This window comes from Ricinus communis, chromosome 5 (genome assembly GCF_019578655.1).
Source record: "Ricinus communis isolate WT05 ecotype wild-type chromosome 5, ASM1957865v1, whole genome shotgun sequence".
Lineage (NCBI taxonomy): Eukaryota > Viridiplantae > Streptophyta > Magnoliopsida > Malpighiales > Euphorbiaceae > Ricinus > Ricinus communis.
The window spans coordinates 14,689,279-14,711,768 of NC_063260.1; the positions used below are offsets into that span (position 1 = coordinate 14,689,279).

The 22,490-nt window shown below is 31.0% G+C and overlaps 1 protein-coding gene across 2 annotated transcripts; it reads left to right on the forward strand.

Annotated features, from left to right (window-relative positions):
• The first annotated feature begins 8,622 nt into the window (after positions 1 to 8,622).
• Positions 8,623 to 21,818, forward strand: LOC8277824 (integrin-linked protein kinase 1). Of its 2 annotated transcripts, none has more exons than XM_048373796.1 (11): positions 8,623 to 9,272; positions 9,797 to 9,871; positions 9,989 to 10,084; positions 11,783 to 11,868; positions 11,977 to 12,097; positions 12,515 to 12,594; positions 16,268 to 16,330; positions 16,473 to 16,585; positions 16,889 to 16,974; positions 17,749 to 17,870; positions 19,289 to 19,633. In XM_048373796.1, exons 1-11 carry the CDS (start codon positions 8,913 to 8,915, stop codon positions 19,329 to 19,331), a joined length of 1,245 nt encoding a protein of 414 aa, XP_048229753.1. In that variant the 5' UTR covers positions 8,623 to 8,912; the 3' UTR covers positions 19,332 to 19,633. The 2 variants fall into 2 exon arrangements, with proteins under 2 accessions (XP_048229753.1, XP_002520399.2); XM_002520353.4 differs by lacking the exon at positions 19,289 to 19,633 and adding an exon at positions 21,284 to 21,818 and having other exon boundaries at positions 8,626 to 9,272.
• The last annotated feature ends 672 nt before the right edge of the window (positions 21,819 to 22,490 follow it).

Here is a 22,490-nt window from a genome sequence, read left to right on the forward strand (position 1 = left end):
AATTCAATTATTGATAGTTTTTTTATTATTAGAAATTTGTCCACCACTTCAATTGGTGGAATATATTTTTTATTATTTTAAACTTTTTCGCCACTTCAATTGGTGGAGATATTTTTTTTTCTATTTGGAACTTGTCCACCAATTAAAGTGGCAGACGGGACTTTTAATTTCTGTCCGCCATTTGGAGTGTTGGACTGCCTTATTCGCAGTCCAACTGAAGAACAGTGTTGTCCGTCATTCTCAATAGTGTATGTCAATTTCTACCATAAATTGAGAATTACTTCTCAAACTACCATAAAAAGAAAAATTCACTTTTACCCTAAACTGAAATTTCTTTTTCTAAATACCCTAACTAAAGAAAAATCTCGAAATTAGAAGGGTATTCAATTATAATATTTGAAATTAGAAGGGTATTCAATTATAATATTTGTAACGTCTATTAGAGTAAGTTAGTGTTAAAAAATACATTGACTTTTATAAATATTAGAATTTATATAATTTTAATAACTTTTTTATTTTTTGTTATGAATAAAGTTCTCATAAATTTTCTCACTTTTTCTCAAGATTTCATCTTAAGAAATATAAGAAATTAGATGAAACTTAAAAGCTAAAAATTATTTACTAATTATATTTTTTATACTCACAAATGTAAAAAGCTTAATTAACAGTTTTTAATTTAATTTTAAGAAGAGTATTCATAAAAAATATAAATTATAAATGAAGAACTTAGTATTTTTTGAATAATTATTTTGAGCAAATAACCTTATCATGTATCGACATTTAGGTTTTATTAGAAAGATTATTTGGATGGTTATTTTTATTGATAAGCGTGATTTTTATCAGTCTAAGTATTTATCAAATAATTAGTAAGTGCAGTTGTTGTTGGTTTAGGTAATTATCAAATAGGTAATAAATAAAATATAACGAGTATGACATAAATTTGATGGTTTAATTAAAGGTAAATTGATAAAAATTAGAGACAAATTGTAATATGATAATTTTAAAAAAAAATTATCTTGATAAAAAAGATATTGCTTATATTGTAAGGTAGAAAATTTTAAAATGATCTAAATTTGACACAACAATAAAACAAAATCTATTACTTTTGTATGGATTTGCAGATAACATTATATGAAATAATATTTAAAGTAAATGCAAAAAAGAAAAAGAAAATAATTAAAGCAAAATGGTTAAATTTATTTCTAAATAATTGAATAATAAAAAATAATAATGTGTGAAAAATCAATAAAAGTTATGTATATATAAGTATCAATGTCTATAAAATCAATAATTTAATATAACAGTAAGTATTTTTAAGTAAGTCTAGGAAAGTCATTTATAAAAGCATAAATCTCTAAAAGTCATTAAAAATTCATCAACTCTTTAAAAGCAGTTCACTATAAAAGTCTATACAAATTTGTAAACATTATTTATAAATTTATGAATTCTGTAAAATCATTAAAAATTCATAAACTCTTTAAAAGTAATTTACTTAAAAATAGCTTATAAAAGTCTTACTTGAATTCACCCTCTTAATGAACTCTTTAAAAGTAATTCACTTACAAATAGTCTATAAAGGTCTTAGGAGGGTGTATTTAATTAAGACTTTTAAAGATTTTGATAGAGTTTAAAAGTTAGGGTGTATTCAATAATAACTTTAAAAAAATAGGGGATATTCGATATAGACTTTGAAGATTTTAAAAAAGTTTATAAAAATGGGAGGATATTCGATTACAATTTTTATAAAGTCTTTAAAAGTAAGCTAGTATTTAAAAAGTCATTGGCTTTTATAGAAATGAGCTTTTATATACTTTTAATGACTTTTTATGCATTGTTATGAATAAAAATTCTCAAGATTTCTCTTTCACTTTCCTTCAAGATTTCAATAGACTTTTTTTTTTTGAAAAATTATTTTTTTTCTTTTCAAATTCTCTTGCATTATCGTCTTTATTGTTTTTACTATATTCTCCATCTTATAAGATATAAGAAATTAGTTAAAACTTTAGAAGCTAAAAATTATTTAGTAATAATACTTTCTTATACTCACACATATAAAAACTTAATTAAAAATTTTTAATTTAATTTTAAAAAGGCCCTTGTGAAAAATATGAAGCATTTAAAGAATTGTTTTAAGCAAACAATCCCACCATATATAGACTTTTAGGTTTTATTAGGAAGATTATTTGGATATTCTTTTGCTGGTAAGCATAATTGTCTGTTTTTAAGTATTTATCAAATAATTAGTAAACGTGACTATTATTGGTTTAAGTATTTATAAAATATGTAATAAATAAAATATAACGTGTATGACATAAATTTTATATTGGAGATAAATTATAATATACTAATTTATTTTTAAAAAGAATTATTCTCTTGATAAAAAAAATAGTGTTCATATTGTGAGATAAAAAGTTTAAAAATAGTATGAATTTAATACAACAATGCAATGAAGTCTGTTACTTGTATATGGAGTTGCATATAACATTGTTGTGGAATAATATTTAAAATAAATATAAAAAATAATAAAATAATAAAAGCAAAATGATTAAACTTATTCTTAAATAATTAAGTAATAGATAAATAATAGTCTATGAAAATCAATAAAAATCCATCAATGTCTATAAAAATATTTTTAAATAAAATTTGTGAAAGTCATTCATAAAAAATCATGAACTCTCTAAAAGTCATTACAAATTCATGAACTCTTTAAATTTAATTCATTTAAAAATAGTCTATACAAGTTTTTAAAAATCCTAATCAAATACACCCTTAATTAAATACACCATCTTCATGAACTCTTTAAATAAGTAATTTACTTAAAAATAGTCTATAAAAAGCTTAACTAAATACATCATTCTTAATTTGCCAACTACCAACTATGAGCCACTAACCACCGGCTACCAAATATATTAATTAGTCGAACCAAACATACCCAAAAGCTTGAGTTTATTTCAAATTAAACTCGACTGAACTCACAAACTATTAAATTGGTTGGCTCCGGTTGAATTACACCTTAATTTTTTTGTTTATTTTATCTTAGGCAAAACGTATTAGAAGGCCCCTGAACTTTACGATTTTGTTATATTAACCCTATATACATCAATTTTTTTGTATTCCACCTCTTAACAATTATTTATTGTTACATTAAAGCCTTGACAGAATTCCAGCATGGACTCAATTGATATAACGTTGTTTGCACGTAATCTATTAAAAAATCACCTCATAAACTTAAAAATCTATGTCAATTTGGTATATTGGAACCACATATGAATCAATTTATGCTCTTCCTTTTTTAAATTAGAAACCTTAGATCAAAATCAAAAGCTTTTACTTTCTTCCTATCTTCTTCAAACCAAGAAAATCTCAGTGGCTTCTTCTAGTGATGTGAGTACAATGCCCGATAACTACGAAGAAGCTGCTAACTTTATTATTGAGCAAATAAATATCATTTTTGATTGTGGTGAATGTGCAAAAGTCTTTAGGTGTGCAAGGCAAGTAATGAAAGTTCTTAGCTCATACATTTATTTTTTTCTTCTTTCGATTTTTTTATGGATAATGATATTTGTTTTCCCTTTCTATTTGGCAGAGCAATCAATATAATTTTTTTTACCTGTATGATGAATGGTTGAGTGATAGATCTCTACTAATGTTGAATTAACTATATTGGCTTAATGCAAACCTTAGAGCATTGTAGTCCATTGACTTGAATATAGATTTGGAGGATACTGCAATGACTTTTGCTATTCAAGAGGTTCATGAATTGAGGAGTGAAGTGGTTGAACTAAGTTTGATGCTCAATCAATCAAGACAAGAAGTAAAGTTTCTGTAGAATACCAAAGATTGGTATAGAGTAGGATTTATTTATTGTTGTTGGAATTTTGGTGGCAAAGTATTGTTTCAAGTAGGTATAATATAGGGTAATGGCATTTTAGAAATGTAGGGTAATGACTATTTGAAAATGACACTTTTGTAACCTTGGAGGCTTTCAATAGTTGGCCTTAATTATGTTATTTTAGTATAATTAATAAAATAAAACTGTTAAGAATACTGTCTATACTTGATTCATGAAAAATAATATAAGAATTACAATAATATAATTCAAAATTCATATCATTAAATAATAATTCAGATTCAATCATTAAGATAATAAATAAAAAGATTTCCTACTTTGTTAACTTGACAAAAATATAAAAACAAAAGACAGTCATTTACAATTAGTAACTCATTACAATGTGCCTAACAAAGTACAAAAAAGAATATAAAAATTGTTGTTTTCACTTTTTCTTACCAATTATTGATTTTATTTTCTCATTAGCTCCAAGCAAACTGTTGGCGATAATTGCCTCCTTCTCTTTCCATTGTAATCATCTTTCGCTATAGCCTAAATTTGGATCAATTGTTGATGTTTGTACACTTGAAATATTATGTATATCCAACAATACTTAGTCTTTCATAAATATAATTATACCTTCGAGTTTTATAACTGAAACAAAATAGGGCTAAGTATACTTACATATCCATTTTTGATAAATGAATCTACATAATTAATATGAAGTCCTTTGTTCTTCAAAACGGTCTTCCATGTAGGTAATTTGGATTTTGATCTGTGCATGTAAACTGTTTCAAATCTTTCATTTGAATTTTGACTTAGTAAATCAAGTCATTCCACTTGAACCAGCTAATTCATTAAAGTGTGGCAAAGTTTGAGAAGGACCAGAACCCCTTACAGTCACTTTTGTAGTTAAAGATTTCTTAAACTTAGTAGTTTTTATATAAAATAAATTAATGCTAATAAAAACTGCATAGCAAGTTAAAAAATTAAAAGAAGATATAGATTCCTTACTTTTGGCTTTTAATGGCTAGTTTTTAGTGAATTCCTGACAAAAGCCTTTGTATATTCTTGATTTTGTTGAGGCCTTTTTAAATCTTTCTTACTTGAGTTCTATACACTTGTAGATTCATTTGTCTTTCTCATATTTCTCTTGTTTCTTCTTTCAATATTAACCTGCAAAAGGATCATTTTAAATTCCTTCATTTTAAAGTATGCTTAATGAATTAAGGAGTTAATATTTTACCTCATAAGGTGTCTTCCTCCTAAGGTAGCCTTTGATATTGTCTTGTTTCTTTGCATAAATTACATATCTTAATTCTCTATTTTCTTGACATTTTTACCATTTATTTAATCTCAACTTTATATCTTCTTTTTGCTCTTTTAGGCCTCCCAAGCATTCTTTTAACATGTAGTAGCAAAATTGATTCAACATTATCTTTGTCTCATTCCTCCCTCCCCCTCATTTGCTGCATGACATATAAATATGCTTTTAAATAAGTATCTTTGTGATACCATTAAGTAAAGAAGTCCTCAGGGTGCATCTCTTGACTGTATACAATAGAAATAGTGTGTGCACATAGGATTCTACTCAGTTGTCATTCTCTATAGATAACATTCTCTCTTGTCTAAATGCATTGTATGCCTATTTATTGCATTACATATATGTTCCATTTCAAAGCCTTCTTCTCCATTGAAATTCATAAACCAATTGAATGTCTCTTCTTTATTTTTCTCCAACTTCTGCATAGTTCTTAGTACAATATCAGAAATCCAAGTCCTAGCAAACACTCTTTTTTTCCAAATCCTATTCATCACCTGCTTCCTTATGTCATCCAACATAGTAATAATGGGTTTGAACCTAGCTTCAATAATCCAACCATCAAATATTTCACTTAAATTATTATCCACGATATCACATGAGCAATCAGTTATGAAGAATGCCTTAGTCCACTGATGTAAAGGATGCTTGAACAGATCCTGTATAATTCCATCTCTCAACTTCTCCAACTCATTCATGTTTGCTTGAAGTCTAGGTAAGTAAGTAGACTTGACACATGCCCAAAAAGCATGTTTCCTTTCTTTTCCTTTCCATTTTTTTGCCATGCTGCATATATATGCCTTTCACACATTCTGTGGTATGCATTAGGCAGTTCATCTTTCTTGGCATACTCCAAACCCCTTCAACAGAAGTATGTAAGGTTAAATTAGTTAATAAAAAAAAAAAATATTGAAGCATTAAAATAACAATCAACATAAACTCATATGTGTGCAAGCCAATTACCTTTTACATGTCCGAAATAAATGTATAACTTGTGCCATCACCAAGAGACAAGTCATACTTTAGACACTGAAGGAACCAAGCCCAATTAAACTTGTTCTCAATATGGACCACAACCCAAGTTAGAGGAAACATCTGATTATTGCTATCACGTCTAATTGCATACAAAATCTAGTCCTATTAATGGCTTACAGTCCTCAATCCACCCTTGCTTACAAGCACTAAAGTAAATATAAAACTTGTTAGAAATGTTTAAATTCCCTTCATTTTTCCTATCAGACTTAACTACACGGGTTGATCTAGGATTGCTGCGTTTCACTTCCTCTATATAGTCTTTTAAATCAACATATTGCTCCATTAAATCACCCTCTAGTTGCCTCAATACTTTCTTCTTTGTATTTCTACAAGTACTAATGCAGACCTTCAACTTGTATTCTGTATACAGTAAGTTCTGTTTGTCCTTGATCTTAATTATAGGTTATGACATAATTCTTAGTTTTAACAATATAGACAACAAGTTACTATTGGCCATTATATTCCTACTTTGTCTATAACACTTGTGGTGGTGCTGGTAGGACTTCACAATGAATGAGTCTCCATTATTCTCATTAGAGGCATACAAAACCCATGGATATGTCTTAGCATATCTTGCCCTAACCCTTTTTGGTTCATTTTTCATAAACTTAATTTACAATCCCTTCATCACAACATACTTAGCTACTACGAATCTAAACTAAACAACATTATAAAAAAGTATACATAAACAGAATATAGGAATAATTGAGTTAGGATCAAATTTAACCCTAGAGTTAGGTCTTCTAAGTGCCTCATCAATATTTTCATCTGAATCATTGTAATAAGGACCTAGATCTTTACTGTCATAATACACATAATTGTTTCCCCTATCATCATTACCCTCATTACCTATGTCATCATCTTCAACAAATTCAAGTTCTTCTTCACTCACAGAATCTGCAAGCACTTACTCACCTATATCATTAGTGACCACCTTTGCTCTCTTTGTTTTCCAAAACTTCCTCACAAATTTTTTAGCTTCTTGTAGCTCCTCATTTTCATTGTCTGTTAACAACTCGATAGGAACTACAAACTCATTAAAGGTTTGCTAAGGTATATCATACTCCCCATAATGTTGATCATCAACATTTTCTATTTCAATACCCATATTAGCCTCAATTCTTGTCCCAACTTCTACAAATGGTTGATTAGATGTGCTAGTTGTTTGCCCAACACTAGTAAAATGATCTACATAAATTTTAAAGTTATCCCTATTCATTATTTTTTTTGCATAGATCACAAATATCTTAATCATTGATTAACATCAGAAAATTCTTTGCCTTATCATACCAATAATATATCCCACCAATCCTAGAATGCCTTAAATTCTTAACATATGACAGTAAGTTAAAGTAGGACAATAAGTCTAAATCAAAACACTCTTCTACTAAAGCACATTTACCACCTAAGTATCTTACCTTATTCCCTTTTATCAATGTACCAAAATGATATATCAATAGGTTCACTATAACATCGCCCATTTTTGCAAATATACACAATGAAAATACTTATTAGTCTCATTGATTTCTTGCACGTAGTATATTACAATAAATATATACCATAACAAACCCATTTATTAATACTATTTTTAACCATATTGATTTGTCCTATTATTAAATAAAACTAAAATAAATCTAGTCCCTCATTTTCTCTGTTAAAGCATTACATAACCAACAATGGAATAGGCTAATATGAAAGCAATAAAGAATGAGACATTTAGGGTCAAAAAATAGGCAAGTATAATTATTAAAACTATTAAATGATACCGTATAAGCATTCAAACAAACAGAAATACATATCTTCAAAATGCACTTACTTGGAACCGTTGAATCAACTTTTCAATCTTATTTTATATACTTTATGCAGCTGCTGATCATCTATCAGCTTTTGTTGACCATGGAAAGTCTCTCTAGTGAAGTTTTGAATGTTGTTGAATACAAACGCAAATATGGGAGCTGCGAACTGCAATTTCTTCTAAATCGTTATGGGTTTGAAAAAAAGTCCTTTAATCCTTAAGGCATTTAATGTGTTTCAACTAAAGGTTAAAGGCATTACTTGTTTTCTTAGTCAAAATCGAAAGAAGTTTAGCTAGAGGGAATTGTTGGGATTAGGTATTTAGATTATTTAGAGATTTTTTCTTTTCCCTCCCAACGCTGTCGTTTAATGTTTTAGTCTTTCCAAATCAGCTGCTTACATGCTGCTTTCTATCTTATTAAGCATCGATTCCATACATGAGATGCGCTCTAACTTAAATTTCTAAAACACTCGCTAACAGTCTATCAAGAAAGGCTTTAATGTAACAATAAATAATTGTTAAGGGGTGGAAACAATAAAATTAATGTACATGAACTTAATACAACAAAGTCATAAAGTTCAAGGGCCTTCTAATGTATTTTGCCTTTATCTTAGGTCCTTGTTTTGGCCGGTCTTCGTGGCCAAAGCAGTCATCGAGTTCTGTTAAAAAAGAAAAGAAAGAATCATGAGTCTGTTACTCTTTTTCCAATTTATCGGCACAGTTGGATTACAGCAAGCAAATAAACAAACAGTTCAAGGGTTCAACAGCACACACCCCACATAACTGACATCACACTCTTCTAAAATTCTCCCCCTTTATGGTTTTTTTCTGTTCCATATTCTTATCCTTATCTTCCTATTACCGCCACCAAAAATATTCCAAGCTTCTTTCTTTCTCTTGGCCGACTGAACTGACATTGATTGTATCTGGCCATGGACTTGCCAAAATCACAGCAGCAGCAGCAGCAACAACCATCAGCAACAACGCCCGCACGCTTCACTCTCGGCAAGCAGTCCTCACTCAAGCCCGAAAGAGACCGTCACGAGGAGGAGGAGGAGGAGGAGGAAGTGGCGGGGATAGACCCAAGGGTTAGGCTAATGTATCTAGCAAGTGAAGGCGATATTGATGGAATCAACGAGGTGTTGTTAGAGTCAGGTACTGATGTTAATTTTAAAGATATTGATGGCCGTACTGCTTTACATGTCGCTGCTTGTCAAGGCTTAACGGATGTCCTTCAGTTGCTTCTTGATCGCGGTGCTGAAATCGACCCTAAGGATCGCTGGGGGAGCACTGTAATTTTATTCTTAACCTTTTTTTTTTTTTTTTGTATATTTGTTTATTGTCTTTAAATATTCAGTTATGTACTAATGAATTTAGAATATGAAAAGAAATGAATGCCAAACAAGGCCTGAGTGAGGGCGTGTTTGGAACAAGTCTAGAAATACAAGAATTCAGCTCAATTATATTGAATTCTGTGTTCAGTCATTTCTCATGTTTGAAGAGCTCATAGTTGCTAGAATTCAATTCTTTCAACTTCAGAAGTAAAAAGGAATGAACAAATATTGACATATTTCAGTTCAATTAGGCTCTTGAAACATGGATTATCCCAAGTAAAGCCAAATTGAATTATTGAGGTGGATAGAATGGAAATGCTCTAAAATTGATTATTGCAACTTTTTGAATGTCTTTTTTGCTCATTTAACTCGAAATACCTTGGGTACCAGTTGATAGCAATTCCTGTTTTCTATTCAATCTGTTGCTATTTAGTTATTATAATAATGATAATGATACAAATTTCTGCTGCTTGATATAACAGCCTCTTGCTGATGCAATATATTACAAAAATCATGATGTGATCAAACTTTTAGAGATACATGGTGCAAAACCACCGGTATGTTGTGTATGCAATGTCTTATGTCTTTTAATTTACCTCCGCTATCTTTGTTCCTACACCATATTTTAACACGCCTATGCATTTTTACTTATTTTTGTGCTCCTATCGTACTAGATAGCTCCCATGCATGTCCAAAATGCCCGTGAAGTTCCAGAGTATGAGATTGATCCTAACGAACTTGATTTTTCTAATAGTGTTGATATAACAAAGGTATCTCATTCCCTTGCTCTATTGTTTTTTCATCTGTTCTAAGTTTGTTGTTGTTTAGAGATTAGCTGTTTTATTTTTTCTGTTTCTAAAAATACCTTTTTGATGCATCTGAGAAGTGAATGATTTTATGTTGGTTTTTGATGTTCTTCTTTTCTCTGAAGAAAAACCAAGTAATCTCAACTTGTATCAGCTATTTAGAAGTCTGCGTCCTACTTTGACATTATTGCATATTCTTTTTCTGCTAGCTAGGTTGAAATCCCAATATGGTTTCTGAAACATTAATTTTGAAGCTTCCACGGTTGATTGAAAAAAATCAATAGGTAGTATAGTTATAGCACATTCTGCAAGCTTAGTAGAAGACATTTCTTTCCTTTGCTTCTGTAGTCCCTGAAAAGATTAAATGCTACAACCCCCAACACCGACACAGCCTTCCCAGGCGAAGTTAGCCATTACCTGGGATCCTCCATTGGCTTGGTTTCAGTGAGTTCAAGAGATAAGAATTAAGTGAGTTCAGTTCTCCGAGGCTAATTCAATTCCTGATTGTTGAATCGGCGGGAGGATAAGCTCTTCAAGTATTCAAAACAAATGAGTTTATTCTTTTGATTTGCCTTTCATGCCAGTCCTAAACAGAAATTGAAAACTTTATATTTTGTTTGTCCTGCTTTCTAACTAAAGAGCCTTAGCAATAGACCTCTTTTTAATTACTGGTCCCTCCTAAATTGTGGTGAAATTCGAAGATATTGGCTGTCAAGCCTTGGCCTTCTTTTACTAGTTTATTTTGACTCCTGATTGGAAAATAGTAACAATTTACAATCCTGTTTATCTGCCCAATTTCACACACAACTGATTTGAGTTTTTTATCCAGCAGGTCCTGAAATACTATGGTTGTTATGTAATAGATAATCCTGCTGAAGCATTCATACTTCACTGTTTTTTGTCCTTTTTTAAGATTTTGAATCCTGATACCTTTTCTTTTTTGTTGCTAATCAGATCTTGATTATTTTAGAATTTTTCACCATAAGTCCTAAAACCTAATCTACATCTGTCAACTTCATGTCTACTTCTTTTTTCATTTTGCTCAAGATCTTTTAAAAATAATTTTTTTTCAAACAGGTGGTTGTGGCAATAGCAGAGGTTTGAATTTTTCTTTCCTTTTTAGTATTAGATATTCAGAAGCGGTATGATTGATAGCATCTCCAAAGTTATTAATAGAAGTGCCAGGTTATTATTTAAAAAGCTTATGTAAGTGTTGGATCATCAAAAGGTGTTACCTATTGTAGTAATGTCATAAACTCCCATCTCTTAATTGAAAAGACCTACAAAGTATTAGACACTCAGAAGATGTTACCATATTACAATCAGGTCATAAATTATATTCCAATGCCAAGTGCTATCCTTAGTGTTTACCAGTAGCATCCAAGAGAAGAATTTCTGAAGCTAACCAAATTCTCAACCTATAAATAAGATCATCTTTTGACATGTCAATGCATCTCGTTACTCCTATTCCATCACTTTCTATTTCAAGCGTTGAAAAGAGAAGAGTCTTTTTTTTCTTTTTTTTTTTAGGTGTGGAAATTTTGTATTTGCTTTTGTGCCAGTCTGTTGGCAAGTCAATGATGATTGAGGGTCTAGTAGTATGACTGCTTTTGAACTATATCATTTTCTCTGCTCATGTTTCTTCTTTGGAAAATTACACAGGGAACTTTTCGCAGTGCCTCATGGCGTGGAATTCAAGTTGCTGTTAAGACACTGGGAGAAGAAGTCTTCACAGATGAGGATAAAGTGTGGGTTGGTCATATTCCATTTGTGTTTAATCTTTTTTTTTTCTTGTTAACTTACGATTTTTTTGTTCTTTTTCTATATGAATCATATATTTTATTCTTCATGTTCAGCAAGGCCTTTAGGGATGAGCTTGCATTACTGCAGAAGATTCGTCATCCAAATGTTGTTCAGTTCTTGGGTGCTGTAACACAAAGCAGTCCAATGATGATTGTGACAGAGTATTTACCTAAGGTTATCTTTTATTTGGTTGATGCATAAGTTCATTTGGTGACTGCCTAAACATCGCCAGTTAACTTTTCTAGGTTCTCATGATTTTGTTTTAAGGCATTTTAGTAGTTCATTTCTACTTTTTTCCAGTGGTAGTACAAAACTAATTATACAGATAATGAAGAAATTGGGACACTGCCTGTCTTATCTTGTCTTTTCTATCATCAGAGTTCTGCAATACGCACAGAGTTAGTTGATGAAAAACATTGTCTATTAGTTTTTTTTTGTAGTCCATTGATAACAATTGTCTTGTGCTTCCACTTGGAAATTGGTGCTGTGCTCATAATTTGCTGGTTCTTTTACATGGTTTGATCTGATTCAATAATTCTTTGTTGAGCCAAGTCCAAATAGAAGATTATCATTTTGATGCATTCTTTTCAGGGAGATCTTTGTGCATATTTGAAGCTAAAAGGTGCATTAAAGCCAAGAGTAGCTGTGAAGTTTGCACTTGACATTGCTCGGTCAGTACGTTAATTTGCATATAAAACTAGTTCTGAATATAGTAACTAGCTATGTGGAAAATGAGCGAATCTTGAATTGGAATCTAACATTTTCTAGCAGAATTGTAGAGTTGGAATTCAATTCTGATTATGTTTCAGATATTCTATAGTTATTCATTGCTTGTGTTTCAGTTGTCTCATAGTTATTCATCATGTTGTAGTATTCACCATCTTCTTCTTTCACCTTTTGAGATAGTAAAAAATATCAAGTCTTTGGTTGAAATTTAACTAATTAAAAAAAATCCTTTTCATCTGGATTTTAAGTTAAAGTCTACGCTCCATTTGAATGGACTATCTTATATGATAAATGATGTTTTAAAATGAAAACCAATGATTTTTTTTGCATGAGGGTGGTTGGAGGATTGTACGAGAGCAGATGTCTATCATGCCCAATAGGTGTGCTTAAGATCTGTGCACACCTAGGTCTTAGGTCATGTATCGGGTTACATGGGCACTCTGATATTGTGCACAACAATGCATTTAGGCATATGCATACACCTTTAGCGATAACTAGTCTGCCTTAAGGGGTTGAGGGATTTTATTTTTGAAGTTTTACTTTCTATTGTTGAATGTTTTGCTTTATGCCGTCGTGATTGGTTTTAATTAGAGATGGTAAACTGACGGGCGAGTCGGGTTCACATAAGATCATTTTGGGTTTTTCGGATTCTTTCGGGTTTAGACCATTTTGGATTCGAGTAATTTCAGGTTATGCTCATTTTGGACTTGTGTTCAGTCGGGTACGGGTTTCTTTGGAACATATCTTTTTCGGGTTTGGATCATTATGGACGGTCAAGTCAAGTCGGGTTCGGTTAACCTCTAGCCCAAGTTGCATCGTATTTTATGTTGGCTTTGGGATTAACTTATCGTGTTTTGATTAGATTTTCGGATTAATTTATCCGATTTTGCTTTTTAATCTTATAGATTATACAATAAAACCCTATAATTCAACAAACTTGAGACCATAGACATCTATTAATTAATTGAAGCATTAGTTAATTAATTAATGAATGATTAATCAATTTATTAATTAGCATATAATTCATTAACTTAACATGTAAAAGAATTTTGAATTATACTTAATTGTCAATGTAAATTCAATGTATTTCTAATTAATTTGTTTATTATTAACATTTAATCAAATAAAATCATATATTTTATAAAGTTCAATTTACATACTACTTAACAACCTACTTAATAATAATTTTATTATTTATTATTTTAAATTCATAATAGCAATTAAACTAAGTTGAAATATAACAAATGCAAAGATTTTTTTATTTGATTATTTTCTCATAACTTTTTTTTTTTTACATATCATATGTAGTTATATTCAGACTAATTATTTTATTTAATCATTTAAAAGTTCACAACACATTTTTAAATATTAAGAGACTTGAATATGAAAATAAAGAAATCTTGGATTAAAATTAAAGAAATAAGAAAATTAAAACTAATAGTTTTGGCAAGATATGATGACTAAATGTCACAAAAATGTTATATTATCTCATTAACCAATTATATTTTGGGTCATTTCGGAATCTAAATCAGTTTTTATATTGGTTATAAATTCGGAAATTATCTGTCTCCAGTCATGTCGGTCTCAGGTTAGATTACTTCAGATTCAGGTTGTTTTTGGTTTTTGACAGTATCAGGCTTGGTTTGATTACGTATCAGGTCACTTGGGATCTGAGACATTTCGGGTTTAGGAGGTTTCAATTTCGGATCATTTCAGGTGTAGGTCTTAAATTTTTAATTATTGGATGTGACCATTCATATACAATAAAGTATGGACAATCATGTAGAATCAACTCTTAAAACATCAATTTCACTCTGATTTGGTGCTGTGATCTCAAACTGAAGCTGCCATTCTCCCTTTCTACCATCTCAATTTTCTGGAGTAGAAAAGCAAGTGCATAATAAAGGCTATTCCATTAGTAATATCATAGATGAAAGATGACCAGTTAATGGAGATCTATGAGGATGGGACATTTGAGACCTTAACTCTAGTGAAGGGGAAGAAGATGATGATTATCTTCTGCTTAATAATGACAATTTACTATGAAGTTTTAGAAAAGGTAGCTGGAGAGTGGAGTTTAGGATTTGTTGTTATTACGTTTTTAGTTGCATCATTAGAAATATGCTTGAAAATCAGTTAATTAATTGACGTCTATTAATTAATTGAAGCGTTAGTTAATTAATTTATTGATTAATGAACAATTTATTGATTAACATATAATTCATTAACTTAACATGTAAAAGACTTTTGAATTATACTTAATTGTCAATGTAAATTCAATGTATTTCTAATTAATTTGTTTATTGTTAACATTTAACAGATAAAATCATATATTGATAAAGTTTAATTTACATACTACTTAATACCTACTTAATAATAATTATTTTATTTTTTTATTTTAAATTCATAATAGCAATTAAACTAAATTGAAATATAACAAATGCAAAGAATCTATTATGTAATTATATTCAAACTAATTATTTTATTTAATCATTTAAAAATTCACAACACATTTTTAAATATTAAGAGACTTGAATATGAAAATAAAAAAAAATTTGAATTAAAATTAAAGAAATAAGAAAATTATAACTAATAGTTTTTGCAACATATGATGACTAAATGTCACAAAAATGTTATATTATCTCATTAACCAATTATATTTCGGGTCATTTCGGAATCTAAATCGGTTTTTATATTGGTTATAAATTCGGGAATTATCTGTCACCAGTCATGTTGGTCCCAGGTTTAGATGGTTTCAGATTCAGGTTGTTTCCGGTTTTTGATAGTATCAGGCTTGGTTTTATTAGGTGTCAGGTCTCTTGGGATCTGAGACATTTTGGGTTTGGGAGGTTTTGGTTTCTGTTTCGGTTCATATCAGATATAGGTCTTTAGTTTTTAATTATTGGATGTGACCATTCATGTACAATAAAGTATGGGCAATCATGTAGAATTAACTCTTAAAACATCAATTTCACTCTGATCTGGTGCTATGATCTCAAACTGAAGCTGCCGTTCTCCCTTTTAACCATCTCAATTTTCTGGAGTAGAAATGCAAGTGCTTAAAGGTTAAAGGCTATTCCATTAGTAATATCATAGATGAACAATGACCAGTTAATGGAGATCTATAAGGATGGGACATTTGAGACCTAACTCTAGCGAAGGGGAAGAAGATAATGATTATCTTCTGCTTAATGATGAGATTTTCTATGACGTTTTAAAAAAGGTAGCTGGAGAGTGGATTTCAGGATTTGTTGTTATTACTTTTGTAGTTGCATCATTAGAACTATGCTTGATAATCAGTGGACCTCTGTGCAATGACTTTCATTACTTATTTTAATGTGAATCCTTTTAATATTGCTATAGCTTAAGGATAGACTTTAGAGTTTGCTGTTATTATCTTGTCTGTTTGTGATTTTTCTGAATCTGATCTGCAGTTATTCTTTCTTTAGACTTTAGAGTTTGCTTTGCACTTTGGCTTATTTAGAACTGTTTATGTTGTTTCTTTCCTCAAATTAATATGCTATTGGTTTCTTTTGTACCCACATCACTGAGATTATAAGTCAGAGCTTTCTGCTTGCTGGTCTAATATTTTCTGGAAATGTTTTGATATTTTTTCAGGGGAATGAACTACTTGCATGAGCATAAACCTGAAGCAATTATTCATCGAGATCTTGAGCCTTCGTATGTTTTACTTTATGCGTGTGGATAATTCTGTTTTTTAGCTTATCTTCTCAGTTGTTAATGAAAAGTGTTTAGGATGAATTCTGCATTACAAACATATTGGTAACTTTTGAAAGTATCTTATTCATGAGTAAGATAACAGAAATATACTGCGGGATGATTCTGGACATCTGAAAGTTGCAGACTTTGGAGTCAGCAAGCTTCTTAAAGTTACAAAAACAGTTAAGGAAGACAGGCCATGTCAAGATACTTCTTGTAAGTTTTCTTGTTTGTGTGAAATATTCTGCCCTAGAAGTCTTTAGGGCTAGTGTGGGTAGGCTGTCGTTTAGAGTCTGGAGTAGCGCATAAGATTTTGGCTTTACTTGAGGGCATTTGAGGTCAATTTGGAAATTTTATAGTTTTAATAGGATTGTTCCTTTTTTATTAACTTTGTTTTTATGCTTCAAAGGCATTTACAACAGGTCTCTGCAATATGCAAACCTAAATACTTTAGAGCCTCTAGAACCTCAAGTGTTTTCTTTGTTAACTGTTTTATATTTGAAATGATTCTTGTGGTAGGGCGATACGTGGCTCCAGAGGTCTACAGAAATGAAGAATATGACACTAAAGTGGATGTGTTTTCATTTGCTTTGATCTTACAAGAGGTCTGTCTCTCTCTCTCTCTCCCCCTTTCTCCCTTCCTGACACAATTCTTTGGATATTAAGCAGTATATGCATAACTATACCTTAAATAGGTGTTTCTAGTGATTTACAACTTGACATAAATACCTATATAAGCCTTTTGCAAATTTCTAAGCTCATATGTCAATGAATTATGTAACCACATTTTATGTGTTATTTTGTCACTATATGATTATACCCTCTCTGTCAGCATTGTTACTGGGTAAATCATGCCTGGTTAGTTGTTATTTTGGTCTTAATATTTTGCCATCTTGGAATGAAGGGCGAATATACTTATTGGCATTTCAACCTTTTTATTTGCACACAAAAATGTTTTGACAGTATTAAGTTTGATTTCAACCTTTTTATTTGCATGCAAAAATATTTTGACAGTATTAAGTTTCTCAATTGAAACTAGTTAGTGCCATTATGCCAGGCCAATAGGACCAGAAACCCTGGGAATCCGCCAAAGACAATCTGGTCTGAGCTTGAGACCCTTTATCTTAAAACCTGCATTAACCCTTGTGGAGTAATCAAAGTGCTCTCTGTTGGCTAGACTTCCCTGAACGTCAGTTACTGAGCACCGCAATGTCACGTGATATCTGTTTTCTAGTTGTACAAAGTATGAAGGGTTTGAAGCTTTGTATAGTTATGGTAATTATGGTCATTTGACTAGAAATCTATGAAAAGTACCTTTGCCGCACTACATATTTTGAGGGTTTAGACATTGCAATGTTCACCACCTTCTGGTGTTGCAGATGATTGAAGGCTCTCCACCATTTTCAACAAGGCAAGATAATGAAGTCCCTAAAGCATATGCTGCAAATGAGCGGCCACCATTTAGAGCTCCTGCAAAACGTTATTCACATGGATTAAAGGAGTAAGTATTTTTCCTCTATTTTACCTTGTTATCTTTTCTTCAATTTTGTAGGAGCAATTAAACCATGTATACTAGTAATGTAAGTGTATTATCTGTGTATGTGGCTTAAAGCATATCTAAGGGACAGTCTATATGTAGATTTACAAACTTTTTATTATAAAGAGGTCTTCCATAAGATAAAAGTCCGATGGCTTTTTATTTCTAAATATAAAATAAATGGTTGATTTGTGGAGAGCCAAACTTCACTTTTTATTTTGATGTTAGTCAAGGCATTACAAGTTTTCATGCACTTTATTTATTGATATTCTTAATTCTATTTTTTCTATTGACAAAAGTTAAAAATAAAAGGAAAGAGAAATTAAAATCATTAATGCTTATGCAAAAAAATACAATAAAGAGCAAAAATATAAAGAGTCTATTAGATTTAAATAAAATTTCTTACTTTTTATTTTCAAATATTTATTAAAGATACTCTTTATTATACCTTTGATGCTCTTTTAAATAAAGATCTTTCCATGTGTTGTTGCTTTAAATCCGGTGCTAAAATAAGAGTATGAAATGCTATTACTTGATGGTTGTATGGAATGTAGTGGCTCGAAGGAAGGTAATTGTTTGGTCATGACCAAGTATTAATGACTGTTGTAGTATACAGAGATGAGAGAAAGATTTTGTGTATATTGATTAATAAAATGTATAAGTATTTATACAAAATTACAAGGTATAAACTAGGAAATACTATAATTTAATCCTTACAAATCAACTTTTTACCAAGGATGTAAAGACCTCTAGATTCATGCCCTTTTACCAATAATCATTTTCGTTTTGAGATCCTGGAAAAGACAATAATCGGGAAAAGATGAGACACAACAGTTAAGGATTCAAGTGAGTTTGTTAACAAAAATTAAGTTGAACGACAGATCAGGTAGACTTAAAATAGTGTGTAGAGGAAGTGATTGTGTGGGAATAACTGTGCCAGAACCAAGCACACGTGATGTGGATCCGTCAGCTAAAATGACAAGAGAACTAGAATTATTTGATTTAAAGGAGAAGAATAGTTTAGAATTACTTGTCATATGATCTGTGGCACCAGAATCAATGACCCATTTGGAAGATGAGGAAATGAGACATGCTTTTGGTTTACCTGAATCAACGACTGCAGTAGTGGGAGTAGATGACGACTTTAGAGCCTCTTGGTATTGTGAGAATTTAGCATACTCATCTACAGATATGAGAACTGAGTCAGGAGTATCTTGAGTGGAGGCAATATGAGCCGATGTCTTTGACTGATTCTTGCATTGTAACTTTCTGCATTCCTTGATTATATGGCGGAGTTCTTAGATTAGCGACATGCAATTTAACCTAAATTATTTTCTCGATCAAAGGTACTTGATTTAACCTCTTTTCCAAATCTAGTACAGTATTACGGCTTACAAGAGCACTACTAGACTGGGTAAAGGATGAGTTGGAATTCTCAACTTGAAGCACCCTACTAAACACATCTTCCCAAGATGAAACCTTAGAACTGGAAAGGATTTGTGATATGATAGTCTCAAATTCAGATGGAAGAGCATCAAGAAAACCCATAATGACCAGTTTCTCCCGCTGAGCTTGTTGTTCTTTGATATCTAAAGACATTTGGAGTATCATATTAAACTCCTCATAAAATTTTTTATAATCCATGTAAAAGCTAGTCACATCTTTGTCACCTGTTTTGTATTTGAAAATTGCTCTAATGACATCAAAAGTACGAGAAATATTCCTTTTGCCAGAGTACAAAAATGCTAAGTATTGCATCAAATCTTTCACCAATCTACAATGATTCACTGACCGAACCACTTTATTATAAATCGAATTGCATATCATTAAACGCAGTCGAGCATCATCTCTCAACCAAGCTTTTTTTCTATCCTAAATGGGAGGATCATCAGTTAAATGGTCATCTTTTTCAACACACATCAGATATAATTCCACAGTCTGACTCCAGCTTAAATAATTTGTACCATCAAATTTGTCTTCCGTAAGTTTTGTTACTACAGGAATCACTTCCGACACCATTTTCTTTTTCTCAGACATTCTCAAACAAGACAGAATTCAAAATAGAGGCAGAAACACACAACAGAAACTAAAAAAAGAATTGAAGAAATTTCTGGGTATGAAGAGAAATCTCATAACCATTTGAAAGAAACTGGATGTGAAGGATGAAAGTGAGAGTAAAGGCGATTTAGGCAAAACTGAGTGCTGTGACTAATACGTAGAGACTCCGGCGACCAAACTTTGGGTAGTGACTGATCAGCGGGTGGCGCACCTCCTGGTATAGGTGGTGACAATAACTAGAAATTGGAAGATGGTGAACTGAGAAATCAGACCTTGGATCGTCTGAAACAATAAAGTTAGAAAAACCAAAAACCCTAAAAAAAATTGAAATGGGATTTCAGTACTTTGATATCATGTTGTAGTATAGAGAGATGAGAGAAAGATTTTGTGTGTATTGATCAACAAAATGTAAAAGTATTTATCCAAGATTACAAGGTATAAATTAGGAAACACTATAATCTATCCCTACAAATTAGCCCTATGATCAAGCTCTATAATCTCTACAAATCAGCTCTATAATCAAGGTCTAATTATTTCTTTCCTAATCAACATTACAGCTATAACAATGTCTTGCGAGGTCGGTGAAAATTTTCTAAGATCAATCACATCTCATTATCTCAATCATGGTGCATAAACACAATATATTATTGGAAATGGATGCCAGAATTGTCTTTAAAATCACTTTATATATATATCCTCTCTCTTCAAGATATATACACCCTAGATCTTGGTCTCTATTGTATTTTTACTTATGGATCAACGCATACTGCTTCAATCCCCATTTCTACGTGTGTTGGCTGGATAGGAGTTTAACTGTCGGGGTTGTGCAGTATTTCATGGGGATGGAGTTGCGCCCTGAATTGGATATTTAGTGGGATGGGGTTGGAGATGGTATTATTGTATTAGGAGCAAATGTGAGCAGAGGTCAGATCTGCCTCTGATATGCACTGTTGCAATTTCTAAAGTTGAGCTGATTCCATTGTTAAAGGATAGAAAATGACCAAGAAAGAAAAAGAATAAATTAAATAAACTTGTTTGGATAGGCTGTTTTTCTGTCCACCTAGTATGTTCTCATGTGCAATTGAAGCTGAAAAGTGCTCCAAAAGGGGTCTGGAATAAGGTTATAAATTTTAGTATTCCGTAATTTTTAAGGATCTATTCCTAAATTTGATTATTAGAAACACCATTAGGATCATTCAGTAATTTTCCTTTTGTTTAGATGGTTTTTCCTTTAAAGGGAGAGAGGCTTATGATCTCTTCAAGTTTGATACAGGATAAAGAAAAATACACTGAATTGTGGTTTTATTTTGTGTGCACAGGCTAATAGAGGAATGTTGGAGTGTGGAACCATTCAAAAGACCAACATTCAGGGAAATAATAACCAGGTTGGAGGACATAGACAACCGAGTTGCTCATAGGAGCAGATGGAAGTTTGGTCCACTTAGATGTTTCCATACCTTTCAAGCTATGCTGAGGAGAGATCGCCTGAATCCGAGCAGCTATTCCTCTCGATCTATAAGCAGATGACCAAGTATTACATCAATATAGTGAGGGTTTACTTTTCGAGTCAAGGAGTTGTTTTTCTTTTTCTTCTTCTACTGTTTTTCGTTTTGCCTGGTTTTCGAGGAAACAATAAACCTACCTGTAAATCTAGCTAGAATTTGTAAATCTTTTTCTTGGTACATTTTTCTGGAATGTTGAGTTTGTTTATCCCATTGGGTTTAACACTTGCATTGTAAAGAACAGAAACATCAACTGATGAATGATTCAGGAAAGTGGGTAACAAAGCTTGTATTGCCCATCTTTTCTATGGTATGAAATAAAATAAAGGCATGGAAGGTCGTTGTATGTGCATATTATTAGAACTTGGAAAACTTTGCATGAATATGTATTTATGTTTTGTTAACATTAAAAGACATCAGGAACTTGATTTCTTCTTTGCACACTGGATTTCACGTTCTCTTTGCTTTATGGATTTGTTTATGGTTTATAGATACAACAAGCACAAATGGCCGCAAGATGCTGCGCGGAAGTCATGTTATTATTATTATTTTTTCATTGAATATTTATTAGTAATAAAGTAAACAATTGATAGAGATAAATAATGATTAGTTCGATTTTTTTTTTTTTTTTTTAAACTTTGGCAGTAGCTCATTTTAACTCTTTTAGTCAAATTTAGTTCCTAATTATTATTAATTTTTCAATTAATTTTTAGTCAAAGTCCAATTAAACTCTTGAACATTAAAATAGTTTAATTACATATGTAAAGTTTAAAAAATAAAACAACTATATCTTTAGAGTTAACTTTATTTATTTACGACTGTTTACTTTTTCAACTAATTTGATGATGTTGATTTTTTTAATATTCTTTTTTTTGTAAAATGAGGAGAAATTGTCATTTATATTTAGAAAAAGTTAAAAGACAGTTTTTGCACCTGAAACTAATTGGATTTACAGTGAAATAGAATGAGTTAGTTTTAAGGATATAATTGTTCAAATTTTTAAATTTTAAGAGTTAATTTTCTA

Bases quoted from the DNA above. Each gene is read 5' to 3' on its own strand.
- LOC8277824 (XM_002520353.4), top strand. From the start codon at position 8,913: ATGGACTTGCCAAAATCACAGCAGCAGCAGCAGCAACAACCATCAGCA. The intron at 16,331-16,472 runs GTATGTTTTACT...GTAAGATAACAG, and splicing joins CATCGAGATCTTGAGCCTTC to AAATATACTGCGGGATGATT. The intron at 16,975-17,748 runs GTCTGTCTCTCT...CTGGTGTTGCAG, and splicing joins TTGCTTTGATCTTACAAGAG to ATGATTGAAGGCTCTCCACC.